General features: G+C 34.7%; 1 protein-coding gene across 1 annotated transcript; it reads left to right on the top strand.

Moving 5' to 3' along the window:
- The first annotated feature begins 15,171 nt into the window (after positions 1-15,171).
- LOC137806720 (putative F-box protein At4g22030) lies at positions 15,172-16,695 on the top strand. The gene has a single exon (XM_068606972.2). The coding sequence runs from the start codon at positions 15,277-15,279 to the stop codon at positions 16,534-16,536; it is 1,260 nt and encodes a 419-aa protein (XP_068463073.1). The 5' UTR covers positions 15,172-15,276; the 3' UTR covers positions 16,537-16,695.
- The last annotated feature ends 3,642 nt before the right edge of the window (positions 16,696-20,337 follow it).

Below are 20,337 nucleotides of genomic sequence, written 5' to 3'. Positions count from 1 at the left end.
GGAAAAAAACGTATATAAGAAAAACGAAAAACATTTATGCATATATTTGTGAAGATGAAGAGGAAGAAAGAGAGTTCAAGAAACTTACATTGCACAAATGGAATGCAGATGCAGCAGAAGGAGACGAACTCAGAAGGAGACGAACTCAGAGTGCGAACGCGAAACTAAGGCAAAGACGAGAAATAAAGTTTGAAATTGTGTGTGGCGCACTTTAAAATTTAGGGTAAAAAAGAATTTACGAATGTGGTTAAAGGTAAAACCGCATTCGTAAATCAAAGAATTTTGATTTACGAATGCAGTTATTCAAATAACCGCATTCGTAAATCAAACGCTTTGATTTACAAGTGCGGTTATACAAATAACCGCATTCGTAAATCAAGTGCTTTGATTTACGAATGCGGCTATTCAAATAACCGCATTCGTAAATCAAAATAATTTCAAAAATGCTACCGCGTTTTTTACGAAAGCGGGTAGCGCAAAAAGCCACACTAAATAAAACGTTTCCTTTTCTTCTTTTTGCACTAGTGATAATCCTTGGATTCTTTATGCAAAACTCTCCTAGACAAAATTGATAATAATTCTTCCTCCAGGACCAACTCCCATTGGAACCTCTCCATCCTCCATTTTAAGTGCCAATGCCACCCATAGTCATCCCAAAAACCAGTCTCACCCACTGTCATCCCTTGATTCAAGGACAAAGAGAATAATCTAGGGTATAAATCCTTGAGATTATTTTTATCAATCCAGGGGTCCTCCCAAAATCTTACTGAGTTCCCAGATCTGACATTCCACACTAAAGCTTGTTGAAACCAACCTACACCCTCCCCTCCCTACATAATATTAACTAAGTCTCTCCACCACCAACATTGGTAATACGATCGAGCGTGACTAGTACTAGTTACCTCCATATATTTCGACTCCAGGATATGTTTCCATTCCCCTCCTCATCACTCATTAACCTCCATTTTCATTTCGCCATTAAAGCATAATTAAACTTCCTGACATCTTTGATCCCTAACCCGCCTTCTTCAGGAGATTTATAAATGTTCCCCAACCTTACCCTAGGTATAGACCTGTTATCTCTGCCCCAAGCACACAGGAATCTCCTTTGTATGCTCGTGATTTTGTTACAAAACGAGATCGGAGCTTTAAAAAAAGACAAGTAGAAGAGAGGAATGGCTGTAAAGATTTATTTGATTAAGCAGATTTTTCCTGCCATTGATAAACATCTCCCTTTCCATGTGCTAAGTCTAGCATTGATTTTATTGACGACAGGCTTCAAAAACTGTACCTTCCTTAGGTTACTTCCTATTTCTAACCCCAAGTACTTAAAAGGAATCTACATGGTGTTGCAATTTAACATCTTCGCATAGGTTTCTAATGTAAACCTATCAACATTTACTCTCACCAGTTTCGATTTTTGAAAATTTATTTTCAGACCGGAGACTAGTACAAAGCATCTTAGGATCGTCTTAATAGTGAAGATATTGGAGAAAGAGTCTTCACACATAAAAAAAGTGTCGTCTGCAAATTGAAGTATACTACATTTTATTTCCTTCCTCCCCACCTTCACACCTTTGAGCATGTTTTGCTTAGACGCTTGTCTCACTAGCCCAACCAAACCTTTGGCGACCACAAGAAACAAAAACGGGGCCAAAGGATCTTCCTGTCTCAACTCTCTTGACAGTTTAAATTCCTCTGTTGGACTTCCATTAATTAGCACTGAAATAGAGGACGATTTCAAGCATCATCTAACCCACCTTATCCATTTGCTATGAAAGGCCAACCTATGTAACAACATATCAAGTAAGAAATTCCACCTTACCGAATCATAAGCCTTCTCGTAGTCCACCTTGAAGCATAGTGCAGTTCTCTGATTCCTCCTAACCTCCTCAACCACCTCGTTTTCCATGAGCACACTATCTAACATACCTTTGTTGCTCAAAAAAGCATATTGGTTTTCATCAATAACCAAAGAAAGAACTTCCTTCATACGAACCGCTAACACCTTAGTAATAATCTTATAAAATATTTCTACAAGGGAAATGGGCCTGAACTGATCAAGAGAAAGGGGATCACTCACTTTAGGTACTAAAGCTATGAAAGAGGCATTACGCCCCTTTGGCATAATCCCGGTTTCCTGGAAAAGATGCAGAGCTTTCAAAATATCATATTTGAGAAAATCCCAACAATTCCTGATAAAAGTAAAATTAAACTCATCTGGTCCTGAGCTCTTTGATCCTTCACACTGCCACACAACTTCTTTCACTTCTTCCTCTGTGAAATTTGTAACCATTCTTATGCTGGTATCTGAAGGAAGAGATTTAAACTCCATAGAGCCTAGATTTACACCAATTTCTTGTGTAGCCGTGAACCTTTTTTCGAACAAAGACTTAGCTTCCCTACGAACTACTTCTGGTTCCTCACACCATTGCCCCTCAACCTCCACACCTTTGACTTCATTTTTAAGTCTACTCAATCTGATAGCCAAATGATAGAATTTGGATTTCATGTCCCCAAACTTGCACCAGTTTGCTTTTGCTTTTTGCCTGGAAAGGGACTCTAGCTTATTATCAACCATTCGAAATTGACTAAGTAAATCCATTCTTCTCAGTCGACCATTCTCCTCAAGTTCTTCATTATCGTCCTTAACATCAAGGACCTCAATTTCCTTCAGGATTAGCTTCTGATTTAACTGCAAGCACCCAAACACATTCTTATTCCAATCTTTAAGATCTACCTTCAACAATTTAAGTTTATCTTTGAAACTAAATATGTTATTTCCCTGAACATTGTATGAATCCCATTTCTCTTTCACAAACCCCATGAACCCTGGCTCTATGAACCACGCACGCATTTATAGAACGACAGGGCTTAGGACCCCAATATTTGACCCAAGACTTTGCCACAATAGCACAATGGTCTAACACTCTTCTTTGTTGCACATATTGCTTGTAAAATGGCCAGATATGGAGCCACTCTTTAGCAACAAGGAATCTATCCAGCCTACTTTTAGCTGTACCGTTTGACTTGAACCAAGTATATTTTTTTCCCACACTTGGGATGTCCACCAAACAGTTGGTATCAATAAAGCACTTAAAACCACTCATTTCCTTCTTCTGGCTAGAACCACCTCTAATTCCTTTCCTTTCATATTCCCTTCTTACGACATTAAAGTCGCCGCAAAAACACCCTACCATGTTTTGATAAGTCCTCTTAAGAGACGTAAGAACTTCCCATAGAGTAACTTTATCCATGTAGTTGCAAGTTGCATAAACATTAACCATGAAACACATACTTCTTGATTTAATATGCTGCCTTACTACTGAGTCATAGCAAAATTTATCTTTATGCCACATAGATAAAATTCTCCCTGCTCTATTATCTTCTTCATAATGCACCCAGTCAATATTATTGTCCCCCCAAAATGAGAAACATCTACTATCAGAGATAGACAAAGTTTTTGTCTCCTACAGACAAACAAATTTTGCACCCTCCTTGGCAATAATATGTTTCAAGTAATTTCCTTTGGTTCCCCCCCCCCCCAAGGCCCCAAATGTTGATATTGACTATGATCATTATACAACATGACTAGTACCCTTCTCGACACGTTTTTTAACTTCCTTATCCCTTACCTCCATACACTCCAATTCTACTACTACATCCACCTCCTCCCCCGAGCACCTCAAGCCTAGATGTTTACCCGCATCCCAGATACGAGTAGATTCAGCCACGTTATCCTCGAACCTTAACCAGTTATTACAATGTTCAATATCACTATCAGACTCATCAAAGGAGAAATGACTTAACCTGGATGAGGAATTAATTCCGTAATGGAGGGGCTACAAACCACCCTTGGATCTCCACCGTAGGCAAGATTGCTTCGTACCCTACTCCCAAAGGTCACGCAACCTGCAAACATTCTCCAGCATTTTGGATCCTTCTTCTACATTTGCGATAGCTTTTTCATTGGTCGAACCTCTCCTCTCCGACATCGAGCTACCCACACTGCTCGGTTCACTAGAAAAATAGATATGGTTGGACGTAGGATAAGCCGATGATCCTCCTGTAGCCTCGCCACTTCGAGTAGAGCCGCCTGGATGAGAGAAACCAGGTTTAAGCTCCGCAATCAACCCTCCATAGAAATTGATAGAGGCCTCCGTTGCCGATTTCGAGCAGCCTACGACCGACAACGTCGGTTTCCCTTGCCCATACCTTGTGTACACCACTTCCGTACCTACCCTAACTCCCTGTTTCGATAGGCCCAATAACCCAATATTTTCATCTTGGGCTTTAGAAGACTAGGCCACTGTTATTTCCGGTTCAGTTGAAGGATAGTTAAAACACTGGACACAGTGGGCTAGGCCAGACAAAGAATTATGTATAAGGGAGCAAATAGCGTTGACCTTCTCTTGTACATATAAAGCTGCCTCAACATCAGAAATCTCCTACTCACGCATTACCTCATTTGCGTTAGGTAATACGCCTTTACTCTGCCTCCCCCTTTCAGACTGAGCATATTCCTTCATTTGATTCAATTTTTTCTCTAGTGATCTTTCTTCTTCCTCTTTAGCCTCTTCTCGCCGGAGAGTACCGGCATCGTTGATATCCCCCTTATAAGATGTTTTTTTCTGAAAAAATGGTCTTCTCAATAAAAGTATCCATTGAAGATATGTTGTTCGAGGAAGCATAATTATGTGCAAGACAATTACACACTCCTCCCCTTTAACTGGGTTCCTCCTCAATAATAAAAATGTTATAAATTTGGCCATTAATTCGGTACCCTTTTGAAACACCAACTCTACACGATTTTAACACCCTTATTTGGATACGTGCATACTCAAGGTTCTCCCACTACTCAGTAGCTTCATAAACGGATATCAACTCTGCCACCTCTCCCACAACCTTAAACAGACAATCCTTATTCCACATAGGTATGAGAATATCGTAGCACCTAGCCCAAACTAACTTTTAACCCACTACAAGTGAACAGACCAAGGTTCTATAACCCCAAACACACTCATAAACCAGTTGTTGTTTAACTTGATAATATCTTCCATTCGTTCACCTTCCTTAGGGGTCAAAAGGACAAGACTATCGCCCATATATCTCACCTTAACCATAGACATCCCTCCTTTGATAAACTCTTCACATAAGGACTCGAAGTTCAGATCTGGTATCATCCACCCTACTGCATTGTTAGACATACAGGGTAGAACTTTTGATGTAGTCTCAATGATTGGGCCTTTCCACTGATCCTGTTGTGTTTTCTTAACAACATCAATATATGAGTGCTTCACGTTATGATCCCTTCGCACGCCCTTCCCTTTTATTTCTCACCATACCTCCTTGCTCTTCAACTGCACCTGTGCACGGTTAGCTGGTTCTTACCATTACCATCCGCAAATAGCGTCCCGCCTTGTTGAGAAAACCCAGTTCTCCTATATTTTGGCAGATTAACATGAAGTTTCATATTGCCAATAAATATCTGATCCAACTCCTTCTCCAGTCTGAGCTCATTTGGCACCGTGAAGAATCTCACAAACTCAAACCTTCTTCCCCACCTGTTTCGACGTCCAGAAATGAACACCTCTTTCACCCTATCCCATCTTTAGAAAATTTTCAGCATATCATATTCACCATAGGTACTTGGAAAGTTTGAAAAGAAAAACGTAGTACAGGAGTTTGAAGGCGAATGATATATGTGTGAAACTGGTTTCCTCCTTTGCTCCTCCCCCATTCACCTTTGCGTGGACGTCATTCTCCTCCAGCCATTTTTTTTTCAACTCAAGATATACAATTATATATTGTACCAAGATTAGTTTTGAGACATATACAATGGTGTCTGTGAAGGAATTTCATTCGAGTAATGCTAAAACTGGCCAAGACAAGAAGAGAGGACCTAGTATACCCTGCTGGTTTTGGCACACCATACTAATGTTATCTTCACGCAAGGGGAGAGGAAGTATGGAAAATGGAAAAATTGAATGCATGATTAAGGATAAAACATAAAATAATATGTATTAGTTTTTCCTACTAAGTTAGGTGCCAATGTCTAATTTTCTTCTTAAGAACACTAAGAGTATAGAGAGGTTGGTAAGTTTTTGTGGGTATGAACATATGGAAAGTCTAAACGACCTAGGTAGTATATACACCAGATTTTACTATATCATACTATATGCATTTAAATTTCTACACGAAAGGTATCCTTGTTTTGTAAGGAGTACAGTTTTAGAAAACATTGTTGGAGGTAGTGATAGGGCATTTTAAGGAGCTGTTCGTCAAGGACTACAGAAATCATAGATCTAAAAATGTGATGTACCACATTATAAGAGAAGGGTTGAAATTCACAAATGGACCACGAACAACCACGAATGAATTGGAGAAGAGAGTCTTTATATTGTAGAAACAAATTATCAATTATTATCTACACAACTTTTTTACAATGCTAATTTTAGAGGGTGACATATGAGTTATGTGTTATTTAGGGAGCTTGATGGAAGAGGCCCAAGCCCATGATAGAAAAAGCCCAATCCCAAGCCCAAATACAAGTTCAAGCTTTAACTCAAGCCCAACAAATAGAAGATATGGGCAAACTAAGCATCATTGGATGTCTTTCTTTTGTAATTACTTTTGAGTATTTTTAGTAGAACATAAAGGAAGGTGTAGATATAAATATAAGAGGTGCAAATGTATAAAGCTAAGTCACACCTTCCATGTGACACAAAAGAAGGTGTAGGTATAGATTTAGGAGGTACCAAAAATAGAAACCAAGTCACACTTCCCTTGTGACTAGGAATTGGCTCCAAATTCAAATGCTCTCATTTGAATTTCCCTCCACTTTCTTTTTAATTTCCAGCCCCCTAAACACTATAAATAAGAGGGCTTGGCTCATGTATTTTGAAGATTAATTGAATAGTGAAATGCTGCCAAAATTGTGCCATTCTCACTCCTTGCCTAAACTCTCTTAGGAATAGGCTTTTAATCTTCAAACCTTTCACCACCTTCAAAGGGGCTGGCTGAACCTCCCCATTTCCACACTCTTCATGCACCTTCAAGGTCACCATAGCTCCTAGGAGGATCTTGCACATCTCAATCCATAGCTTCCGCACCATTTTTCACAACATCCAAGAAGAGCTCCATGAATTTTCCATCAGAGCTCTTTGTATGCATTTTGGATTGCTTTGGGACTGGATCGTGGTATTGTACGGACTGTGCATTTAGATAAATTTATGGACAAGATCAACCTTTAAGGGGAGGAGATGACTAGTTTGAGTCTATTTTATATAAGAGTTAAGGGTTCATTAGCTTTCAAACTTTTTATACGGGCTTGAAACATTTCTCAAATATTATGTTTTACTATATTTAACTTTTTTTTGATAAAAAAAATTAGGCACATGAGAAATGCTTTTTGGTTTTATTGATTTTGTAGGTAATAGGTTTAAAGGAGGGCTATTTTTAATTATTTTACTAGATAAAATTAATTTATTTATGGAACAATTTGGTAGGTAACAAAAATAGGAGTTATCCACCCACTTCATAAGTAAATCCATAAATAATTCAACATATTTTATTTTTAAATTTTACATTATTATTTGAATTTTTTTATTATTATTTACAAATATTATTTATGCTACTTTTTAGGATTATTATTCACAATTATTATATATGTTATTATAATTATTATTAATGTTAAAAATAGACTGTAAGGAGTGGGACTCGAAACCATGTCCCTTAAATGACCTAAGAAGCTTTAACTAATCAAGTTTTATTGTCATGATAAGATTATTATTATATTTATTAGTGTGATTATCAATATTAACATTATTAATAATATAAACATTATTAACATTATTCATACTATCATTCATATTATTATTCAATTTAATATTTATAGGTAATGCTAAATTTACCTACAAATTCAGTTCCATAGATAAAAATTTGTAAGTAATTTGAATTTTGTCTGTAATTCTTGAAATAAAATATTATAATTTTTAAAAGAGTTGTAATATAAAGTACAACCTATGTTGATTATCAAAAGACAAACAAATATATATTGTATTCAATTTTTAATATTTTTCTATACAAATTAATTTTGGAATTTTTTAAGCAAAACATCAATTGAAATAAATTTGAAAACTCAAACAATAAAATGCAATAGATTGGGAAAAACAAAAATCAAAGAAGATGAAAACTCAATCCACGTGTTCAAGAACCAAACATTTCTTGTTATCATATATAAAGATTCATATCCAAATTTCAAACAATTAACTTATTCAAGTAATTAATTAAACCAATAATACAAATAAAATTAAAATATCATTCAATTTAATTTGTATGAAATTATCAAATCAAGATTCAATTGATTTCTAATTTTATTTCTAAAATTAGCAGAAATAAAAATCATTAAGTGGAAATTTGATATTGCTCTCTAATATGAAGAAATATAGGCCTAAACATGAACTTTAATTACGTCCATAAGCCAGATTAAGAATTTAAACTAAAATAAATAAAATTGAATCTACAAAAATTTAGTAAATCTTGTTCAACTTAAAAATCATAGACAAAAAGAAGAAAATTAAAAATTCAACAAATCATATGTCCATTTTGAAGTCACATAATTGCACAATTCAGTGCAACTGATATTAGCAAAAATAATATCTAAAAAAAACTGTGGTCAAAATAGTAAGTCAAGGTTATGTTACTTAAAAATGCAAAATTAATGAAATTAGGTACATTAAATCAAATTTATTACTTTTACAAGAAAAAGATTTAGAAACTAAAATTAAAGTATATTGAAAGTGTAATATTTATTATCATCATGGTGATGACTAATTGTGTTGATGACTTTATTATTCTCAAGTACTTTAACATTACAAGACATGTTAGGAAGGTTCCAAAAGTGATAATAGTACAACCGAATCCTCCAAAGGTAAACATTTTTAAATGCAATATTAATGGTTTCCTTGTGTAATCCTAGTGTAGTAGTTTGTTGTGGTATATTTAGAGTTAGGAACAAAGAATATATAGGAGGCTACAAATTTTTTATCGATCATTTTTTTTTCTTGAAGACAAAGATTATGGTCATGTTAAAATTGATTTTGTCATGGTGAAAGAGTGGTCCCCTATTTGATTAGAAAATTATTCTATACTAGTGGTTGAAATCTTCAAGAAACCTCTTATGACACATATTTTGTGCACACATATTTTCCATATATTTTATTTTTAATTTTTAACTTATCTCCTTTTAGTAGTAATAAACTGGATTCAATATACATATTTGTTTTAATTTTGTATTTTCAATTAATCAGACCTATACTACTTTGACAATAACATTTTTTGTAGATATTATTTTTAGTTTATTCCAATTGCCTTTTATTCTATATTTCCAAGACTTCAAAAAAGATACATTATTTCCTAGATTTTAAGTTCTATGCTATTTTTTACGGGTTTTTAGAAGTTGAGGCAGATTTGCCAAATTTTTGTAAAGAAACTCATTCGAATTTGTTTTTCATTGTTTTTTCTTAAATTTTTGTAATTTAACTTATGAATCTAGTTAAATCCCACATTTTGGCTCATTTTTACTTCATCATAGAGAGCATATATATAACTTAATTATTCTCTAAACAAAGAGAGAGAAATCACTTGTTTAATTTTCAATTTCACAAAATGGACTCATTCTCTTCCCCTTTCATTTATGTTGTGTTCTTTATCAATGAATAACTAATTCTTGAGAATCAATTCACGTAATCAAGATTAAATAATTCTAATTGAGATTTTCATGAATCCTTTAAAGATCAGAGTTTGTTCTTCTTCTCTAGTTTCTAATTTTCCCTTATTGTAATTTGCATTTATGATTTTAGAAGTTAAATTAGGAATCAATTGAATCTTTATTTTATAATTGGATACAGATTAGATTGAATGATATTACTCCAGTGTGAGTAAAAAGTTAATTGCCTTAGGGTTGATAAGTATTATTAACTATCGAGATGTTGCTTGAAAAATGGATTAACATTTAATGATGCATGAAGTGTATTTAATGCATATTTACATTATTGTTCATTGTGATGTAAGAAGATGAGTACCTAAGTTAGGAATGGTTAAAAAATTATTTGAATTACCTTTTTCTTCTAAGCTCTATATAAAGCTACCTTTCAAGAAGAAGAGAAAAGAAGTGAACAAACTTAAAATGTTGAAATGCTACTCATATCTAAGCTCAAGTCCTTTTGTGCTCTAAAAGCTTCTTTAGAACATTGTTGTGTTCATTAGAAACTTAGAAGAATGTTAATATTTTGTATACATCAAAAGGCATTGATTCTCTTTCTAGTGATCGAACCTATAATCATGTAGATCACATCTTTTTCCCAATACTAATTGTTTATCCAAGTTTGGTTGTTGTCCAAAGAATACTCGATCTTAGCCAAGAGTGATTGGGTTCCAAAAAATTACTCTGGGTTGTTTAGCCAAGAGTGGTAGCATTCTAAAACATATTCAGGTTATTAGGAGTGGCTAAGGTCCAAGATTACTTGTGTTTTTTTTATTAGCAATAAAAAATAATATAAATGGGAGTACTAGGGGTACTCCAACCCATTACAAACAACACAAAAGCCATAGAAAGAGTTCACCGATTTTAAGGTCGAGGCAAAAACCTCATCCTAGCTCACCACATAGCCATAAAATAGACCAAAATAGATGTAGAGAACCCTTACCCAAAAAGGAAGGTCTAACTAAACAATAGACAAATAACTGCTAAGCCAGTAGCTCAAAAAAGGGGAAAAGACTTGCTACCTTAACATAGTAACTTGTGTTGTAACTTGTAGTGTTACTCTACATAGTAAAACTCAATCAATTTTGTGTACCGCCCTGGTAGTCGGGAGTGATGACGTGGCATCCTGCTACAGTATAGGCGTGTTGACAAGGCGCCAGGCTGGCAGAAGGGAAGGAAGTTGGGGGGCTCGTGAAGCCGCCAGTTATTGAGTTGGCGTGTTCCGATCTCCAGCATATCAGAATAGGCGATCACCGGGTTAAAGATGAAGTCGCCAGATGTGAACTCAGGCGACCAAGCGGTTGGAGATCGCCAGAGAGAGCACATCGCCGAAGATGAAGGAGAAGCAAATTATGAAGGTGGCCGGCGAGACCATAGGGAAGGTGTATGAGGACACCCTAACTCGCCAATTCCAGTAGAGATCGCACTCCCAAGTTAGCTATGCACTGGGCAGTACCATGCATAAGTAACTTAGCCAAAATGAGAGTAGAAGCAGCGCCAAGTCAAGGAGGCTCCAGATGATGGCACGTGTACGACTGGATGCGAGCCACGTGTCCAGGTCTGTAACTGCCAGGAGAGAGAAAACAACCAGGTATATAAGAGTTCTCAACAAACTTTTTGAGGTACGCACGTTCAGATTATACTCTTTACGCTTGCGAGTTATAGAGCTGACTGTGAGAGAGGATTTGCACGGTTCTTGTTCTCTTAGTATTTGGTGATTCGGTCACTGACTTGGGCGTTGGAGTGCGATCGGCCGCAGCGGCGCCGCTCTGTTTCTTTGCAGGTTCTTGAGGTGGATCTCGAAGAGGAACGGAGGTGTGAAGCGGTGCGCACGTCGATCCTTTGACGAGGCAGTTTCCAGCGTTCCGGTCAACAGGCAGGATCACTCTACATAGTAAAACTCAATCAATTGATTGAAAACTGGATGTACTCTGTATTATTAGATGAACCAATATAAAATTTCCAGTGTAAATATTTCTTTCCATTTATATCTAATTCATTACATATGAACGAATTAAGAAGAGTTTTATGAACTAAGTTTTTGAAAAAAAATTGATAGATCATTTATCAAGTAAAACTATCACATGACTATATATCATAAGATGATATCTTGCAAAAATTTCAAAAATTTAAAATATATAATTCAATCTTTCCTTATGTATTTGATCTATTTTCATATAAGACGAGAATTACGAGTAGATTGAGTACCTTTGTGAATGGTAGTGGGCCAACTTGAGTCATCATGATCAAAGTCATGGTATTAGGTAATGATTGAGAAGGACCTATTGAAAAGAACTCACCTTGGGATAATGAACTAGCTATTTGGTTCCTGGGTTGATGGGTAATAAGTGGTGGTGACGATGGTTGAGGAGGATTTTGTAAGGTATTATGGGTGTTAGGAGAAGAACGAATGGAAAACTCAACTAATGGCACAAGAAGGATATGTTGGAGAGAATTAGAATCATGTAAGGAGGAAAAAAGGGAGTTGGTTAAAAAAATGTGACATTGAGAAACATATAGTATTTATTGGTTTCATGAGAGTAACATCGATATACTTTTTGAAGTTGAAAAGAGCCCACGAAAAAACATTTGATGACGGTTAAGATTAAGAATCAAAGTACATCAAAGTGCATTTATAAAATCATATAGAGAATGATAAATAACTAGGTTGAAAAAATTGTCAAGTATGAATTCAAAGGAATCATGAATTAAGTACAGATAAAAAATTTAGTGAGTTAATTGTTGCTGTTCATTGAAGATATAAAGTGTCTAAGATGAAAAGCTTAAAAAAAGAAGTTATTGATTAGAAAATTGTTAAGAAAGGATTGAAATATTAATGAATGGGGTCGTTATGTGAAGATGTTAGAAATAACAAAGTTCCACATGTATTTTTAGAAAATTGACCCATTTTTTTCTTATCAATAATAAAATAAATAAATATAGGACACTTTAGAATGTATTATTCTCTTTAAAACCAAAAGCTAAAATAAGCCATAAACTCTAAGAGTGTCCACCTATTTAAAATTTGAACACATAAGATGTCATGATTTTGGAATAATAGCATGTGAACATCTCCATAAGAACTTAAAAACAGGGAAACATAAAAACCAAGATTGATACCGAGCCAGGCACTATGCTATGGTAAAAAAGATCCTGTCCTGAACCACATGACCACTCTGCAGGCTAAGAACAGAACACGGATGCTCACTCAGTTAATGCATACTTGTATATGATGTCAACTTTCTCCAACTCCCTCTTTTCCTTCTATGTCTATTTGCTATTCACCTTCTTCACTGGCCATTCCTACCTTGTACCCATGAACTGACCAGTTCGTTTTTTTATGTCAAATTTGTTTGTTCTTAATTTTTATGTTGACATACGAAAGAAGGAAACTCTAGCATCTCTCTTTTCCTTTTCATTTCTTCCTGTTTCACGTGCACCTCCATCTCCTCTACCACACCGCATGCTTTGTATTACTTTTGTCATAACAGTTGTCATGCATTTACTGTAGTTTGATGCCTCCATCCCAGCTCCACACTTTTGTCGAAGCTTCGTACTTCTATCAACAGGGAGACACACTCAAGGATGTCATCAATGTTTTGCCTGGTTTCTCTTTCAAAGACACCCTTGATGCTACTAACAACTACGCTTATTCAAAACACGTTCACATGTTTTTTATATAAACAAGTTGTAATTTTTTTTTAATTTCCAATTAAGTAAAAAGTAATCATTGACGAGTGAAATTTTATGACTTATTTCAAATGAGTCTAAATAAAATATCAATTTTTTTAATTTGACCTGGACCTAGTTATCAGTAAAAACAACTCATATATTGAAATGTGATCTAGTTTTGATGGTTGCATTTAATTAAGTATTCTAACCTAACATCCTTAATAATAATAATTATATTTAAAATATTATTAATTAGGTTGGAGTGATGATTTTATCTCTCCATAAGGTTAAAGAATCAGGATATATATTTACGATGGTTTATATTCACTTCTTTCATTAATAAAATAAAAAGTTAATTCAAAATTTAATTGTAGCATGATTACTAAACTCTAAAATATAGAAAATAATTCGAATATCTTCAAGCATGACAATATTTTCTTAATGAATTTAAATTCCCAACATATTAGAATTAACGTTCTATTTTTCGGACAGTTTGAGTTGCAAGAGTTTATTTTTTATTAGAATTAATAATCGTTCTTTTATTACTATTTTTTGTTAAATTCCCTATTGATTAAATAATTAATGATTATTATTAACTTTAATAAGAAAACTATTATCGGTGTGGGTAAAATGTGAAAAGAAAACACTTTAATTTTTATGACCAATGTCTTCAATGTATCTATTATAATAAAAAGACTATTCTTAATATATATATATATATATTGACAACATTATTGAAATAACCTTTTAAGAAGGTATTCTGCTGCTTTTTCTCAAATTATAACTTTTATATGTTCTTCTAGTTACGTAATTAATATTATACTAGCTAATGAAGTTTTTATATATTTTAAGTTTTTTTTTATGGGACAACAAAAAAAATAAAATTGAACGTTTACAAAATAAACACTAAAAAAATCATTAAATAATAACTTAATTTTAAAGATTAAAATAATTAATTGTTATAGTAATTAGACACAATTTTAAAAATTAAAAAAAAATTATTACTTTTCAAATTAATTTCTATTTTTAATAAATAGTTTCTAAATTGGTATCTAATTAGCTACCAGGTAATTAATTAGATATCATAACTATTTGATTATAAAATAATTTGAATATCTTAATTTATTATATGAGCAAGTTGAAATTAATTTCAACAACCTTTCCTCTTGATATAAAATATAGATAGCCCTCATGGATGTGTTTAATATAAATATATAGAGAGATGTGTTTTGAAATATAAAAGAATATTGAAATGCTAGAGAGAAAACGACTTGACAGTTAATTGAGTAGCTCAAGTAAGTGTTTTTTTGATTCCATAGGTTCTGATGAAGACAATAAACATTTGTCATTATGGAAGAGTACTGAGTGATAAATGAAAAGAAAGAATTTAAGAATAAGTAAAGGAAACAAAAAATCATCCCTGTGCTGAATGAAGAAGTATTAGATAGTTTGATTTGACATTCTAATATTGATGGCGTTGTTGGTGGCTTTACTGCGTCTCACATTGAAAGCCAAGATGTTGAAATTTCGAACTCACCAAAATCTGAGAGCTGAAAGAGTCCGCCATCACACCAAGGCCAAGTCTATTCTTCTACTTTTCTTTTCCTAAATATTCATTAGTCAACGTTTTCCTTATACGTGACTTTTTCCTTTGGATCTGTTCTCTCTCTCAATATATATATATATATATATACACACACACACGCCAACCCTACCCTTATCTCTCCTTCTCATCTCCATTCTTCTCATCTCCAATCTCATCTCCATTCCCATCTCCATTCTCATCTCCAATACTTCCAAACTCAATCTCATCAACACAAACAGTAGAGACACATCCCATGGCTTCTTTACGAACCACACCTATACTCTCTTTATCCTCTTCTTCGGTAAGAAAAGTCAACGCTTCTATCCCTTCACCACTCACTTATTCCGTTCCAAAACTGCCATCAAGAACACTCAAGATTCATCAACTTCATGGATCCAAAGACACTATTCCATTGGAGAAGAATCTGATTACCACACAGATATATGAAGATTTATACAGTCCCACCAACAAATCTAATAACCTCACAGTTCAACTCTACGCAATTCTAGAGGAAGTCGCTGACAGAATTCAAATGCACACAAACATTGGCGAACAAAGAAACAACTGGAACACTCTTCTTCTTAACTCCGTCAACATGATCACTCTCACTGCCACAGCCATGGCTGGTGTTGCTGCAGCCACCAGTGGTGACACTGAGACACCTCTTTTGGCCTTGAAACTATCATCCACTCTCTTGTTTTCTGCGGCCACTGGAATGTCACTCATCATGAACAAAATTCAGCCCTCACAACTCGCCGAGGAGCAACGCAATGCTACAAGGCTTTTCAAACAGCTTCATACCCAAATCCAAACCATAATCGCTCTTGGAAATCCCACAGAGAAAGATGTGAAGAGTTCAATGGAGAAGGTGCTGGCAATCGACAGAGCTTACCCACTTCCCTTGTTGGGAGCCATGCTTGACAAGTTTCCCGCAAAATATGAACCTGCAGTCTGGTGGCCTTCGTCTCAGTCCCATAGAAGAAGCAAAACACAAGAGAGCAAAAGGACTAACAATGGATGGAGTGAAGACCTTGAAAAGGAATTGAGAGAAGTGATTGAAGTGATAAAGAAGAAAGACTGTGAGGACTACGAGAGGCTTGGAAACATAGCGTTGAAGGTGAGCAAGAGTTTTGCAATTGCGGGGCCTTTACTGAGTGGGATTGCAGCAGTGGGGTCTTCGTTTGTGGGGAATGGATCATTGGCGGCATTAGTGCCTCTCATGGCTGGCTCATTGGCTTCAGCAGTTAATGCATTTGAGCATGGTGGCCAAGTAGGCATGGTGTTTGAAATGTACAGAAACTGTGGTGGATTCTTCACGCTGTTGGAAGAGACGATTAGGGACACGCTTGAAGAAAAAGACATTGAGAAAAGAGAAAACGGTGAGGTATTTGAAATGAAGGTGGCAATGAAGTTGGGAAGAAGCGTTTCGGAGCTGAGACGCCTTGCCTCAAAATCTGTTTCCTGTGGTATGGAAGGAATGGTCGTAGATGAATTCGCCAGCAAGCTCTTTTAATTAGGATAACATTTCATCTCACCATACAATATTCTTTAATTCTTTATTATTTTGTATAGTCCTCTAACATAGCTTCACACCCTATTCATTCAGAATATGCACATATTTTTGTACGTACCTTCGTGTAATACACACTCAACAATTCAAATTTAATTCTCACATTTCTCTCTATCTTTATAACTCATAAGTTTTGTAAGGAGATGGCACATATATTTTTATGCATGGGTAAGGAATTCAAACCCAAACTATATATGGAACGCATATATGAATTGTGCGCACGGAATACCAAATATTCTATAAGAAACCTATTATATTAACGAAATGATTCTCTATGAATAAATTCTAAATTAGCCAACTTATCAGTACACACATTCCCTTCACGAAAAATATGAGTAAACCTAAACCTAATTTTGTCACAGTAATTAGAATAGGTATGCCACCGATTATGAAGTATCCACGGTACATTAGTCGTAACAGTAAATGCAACACAAACCAAGACAGAATCACATTAAAGCCATACACTATCCTTTGAGCTTCCTCCATAGCATATATATAACTCCATAAAACTTAACAACCAAAGCAGTCTGAACGTCAAGAAACTCAAAGAAACCACCAATAAACTCCCCTATACTCCTTCGGAAAAATACCTCCACAAGTAGCAAGACCAAGTTATCCCCGAGCAACCCCATCAGTGTTCATTTTAATCCAACCTGGTGAAGGAAACTCCTATGTAACAGGAAGAGGACGAAAAACTTTACCAGTACACGTATTAATACCAAAAAACTTAATGACATAGAAATCCAACATATCATTCTGCATTGAAGATTTAGACGAATTTCCCACAAGACAAGTTAAATATTTAATTACCAAAATAGCCCTAGAAACATTAATCTTATCCTGAAATCTAGCATAATTCCTCATATACCATATCATCCAAATAGAAAAAGTTATCACAACAACCTTAAGAAATTTAACCAAAGGACTACCATCACTCTTAATAAAAGAAAGAATATCATTCTTATTAGAGAATTGAGGAGTAAGAAAAATCTTCCGAACCCAACTCCAAATACGCAAAGCAGTAGAGCATTCAAAAAATAAATGTTGAACATATTCCTCATGCTTTCCACAAAGCATACAAATCGAACATATATGCAAACCTTTATATTGAATATGCTGATCTGTAGGAAGTCGCCCATGAAAAAATTTCCAAAGTACTAGAGTTTTGGAAGGCATAATAGATGAAGACCAAATAAATTTACCACAACCACAGGGAACTCGTGGTTCCAAGAAAAAAGTCTTAGCCGATTTAAGAGTGAAACGACCAGACTCATCTAGAATCCAATTAGGAATATCCTGTTCCTCCCAAATTATGATATGATTAAACAAATGAGGAATCTGCTGTAAAGACAAAGGAATATTCCAATCACAACCCGTCCAAAAATGGAAGAATGTATTTGGAATGCTAACACCATCATATAACCCTACAATATTTGCTAAAGAAGTAGTAAAACACAATTTATCATTCCAAAGGTTAATAAAAGTACCTATTCCAACAGTCCAAGAAGTATTATCAAGTATAGTAGAATAAAACGGCTCAATTCCAGACCAAAAAGATGAGGATCTATAAACCATTCTAAGCTCGCATTTTAATTTAAGAACCCATTTATCATTCCAAAAGTTAATAAAAGTACCTATACCAATAGTCCAAAAAGTATTATCAAGTATAGTAGAATAAAAAGGCTTAATTCCAAACCAAAAAAAGAAGGATCTATAAATCATTCTAAGCTCGTATTTTAATTTAAGAACCCTGACTTTCAAGAGAAAAGACCAAGGCTTGTTGCTATAAGCAAAGTTCTAAGCAAGCTTAAGAAGATACACATTATTTCCATGATGATCGAGGTTAATAATCTTCAAACCTCCATTCTCAAGAGGAGAACAAATTGTAGCCCAATTAACAATAGCTATTTTTTTTTTTTTTTCAGAATATCGCTAGTCCAAATAAATTTTGGCACCACTGCTCAACTTGTTTAAGAAGTGAAACATGTTATTTATACATATTAAAGTTATAAGCTAGAAATCCAGTAGTCACCGTATTGACACACTAAATCCAACCCATCATGCTAAGAGATTTACCTTTCCAAGATGCTAGCTTTAATTTGACTTTATCAGAGTCAAAGGTTGAGGAAATCGACACTTTGGAGCACCAACAAAGATAGACACTCATAAATAAGCGAAAGGCAAACAACCATGACTACATGAAAGAATACATTGAATTTTGGTGACAAATCTTGAAGAATTATCCAAAGTGAAAAAACTACTTTAAGAATTATTAACATATTGATCCAAAAAATCACCATATGTTTTAAGAAAAATACTCATGACCAAGCTCCTCCTTAGCAATCTTTTCTTGACAAAAAAACCCATCAATATCAGATAAACTAGCAGTCTTTAAGGTTTGTTGAATACCAAGGAGGAGACTCTGCTTAAGAAGAACTGCATTGTGAACATGACCAATAGAATTTTTATTCTAGTTTTGGAGCTCAATTTTCAACATTTTTAACTTATATTGCAAAATAAACATAGGACAACCAACAACCTTATTAGCCCAAGAATCATGATTATGCTTCATATATGAAGTGTCCTGAAGCCGCATAGAAAAGAAACAAAAATTACTAACCTTCTATATGATACAATTAACTAATTCTTATATTTGGTTTACGTATGATAAAAAGATTATGGTTTTACTAGTCCCATGTTGATAGCCCAATCGAGCATGCTAGTGGTTGGAAGCCTTAAACAGACTAAGTCAATGAAATCAATTGATCAACCATCAATGTCCTTCTTTTCATTTGGCTCTTCTCTTCCTTTTGATTAATATTCTTAGTAGGGGAAAATACCTTCAGCTTGAACCTTCATTATCCTTCCACCACTTTACTCCTAGTTGCTTGATCTTATATTCTAATCTCACTTCTCGGCAATACATGATAGGTAGCTCATTTCTCGGTATAACTCGCACAGGGTTGTAGTACTTGTAGCAATTAACATATAAGAGAGGTCACATTACTATTCATTCTAGGGAGAACCCAGTTTTGTTTAAAAAACTGTTGAACAACATTAAAACATCTGTCCCAATAATTTCTCAGCAAGAATGATAGAAAACACCACCAAAACCATCAGGACCAGGAGCATTATTACTATTAAGATTAAAAACAACATTCCTGATTTCCCAAAAATCAGGACATTTAATCTACATCATATTTTTCTCGGAGGAAACCAGCTCAGGAATATAAGTACCAATAAAATCTTCCATATTGTTTGTATCTTGAACATTAGAAATAGACTCAGCATAAATATTTTTATAAAAATCCAAAATATGATCCTTAATAAGTTTAGGATCTTCAATAACCTCATTATTAATCTTTAGATGACGAATCCCACTAGATGACGAAAGGGCAAAAGTAGAATAAACAAAGCTAAAAAGGGAAAGTTGGAATGCTCCAACACTCACCCAAGCGATCCCAATCTTGCCTAGACGAGATCTCTCTAGTGACGTTGGTCCTTTTTTTCGTGCAACTCGCCCAATAACACCCAGATGAAAAGTTACTTAGCCCAAGTTTAACCAGGTGAAATATGAGGCATGAGGCATGATAAATGTCAAATTTCAGTAATATTTCATATTAAAATATAGGCACTTATGAGGATTTATTGCTAATTTACATATAAAATAATCCCTAATTTATGAATTTATACCTTTTTACATTTTTTTATGAGCTTTATTTGAATAAGAGCATTTTATTCCCA

The sequence above is a fragment of the Phaseolus vulgaris genome, chromosome 3 (assembly GCF_051622355.1).
Source record: "Phaseolus vulgaris cultivar YP4 chromosome 3, ASM5162235v1, whole genome shotgun sequence".
Taxonomy (NCBI): domain Eukaryota; kingdom Viridiplantae; phylum Streptophyta; class Magnoliopsida; order Fabales; family Fabaceae; genus Phaseolus; species Phaseolus vulgaris.
Note: the sequence above shows the minus strand (reverse complement) of the source record. Positions and strands in the feature narration are given on the sequence as shown.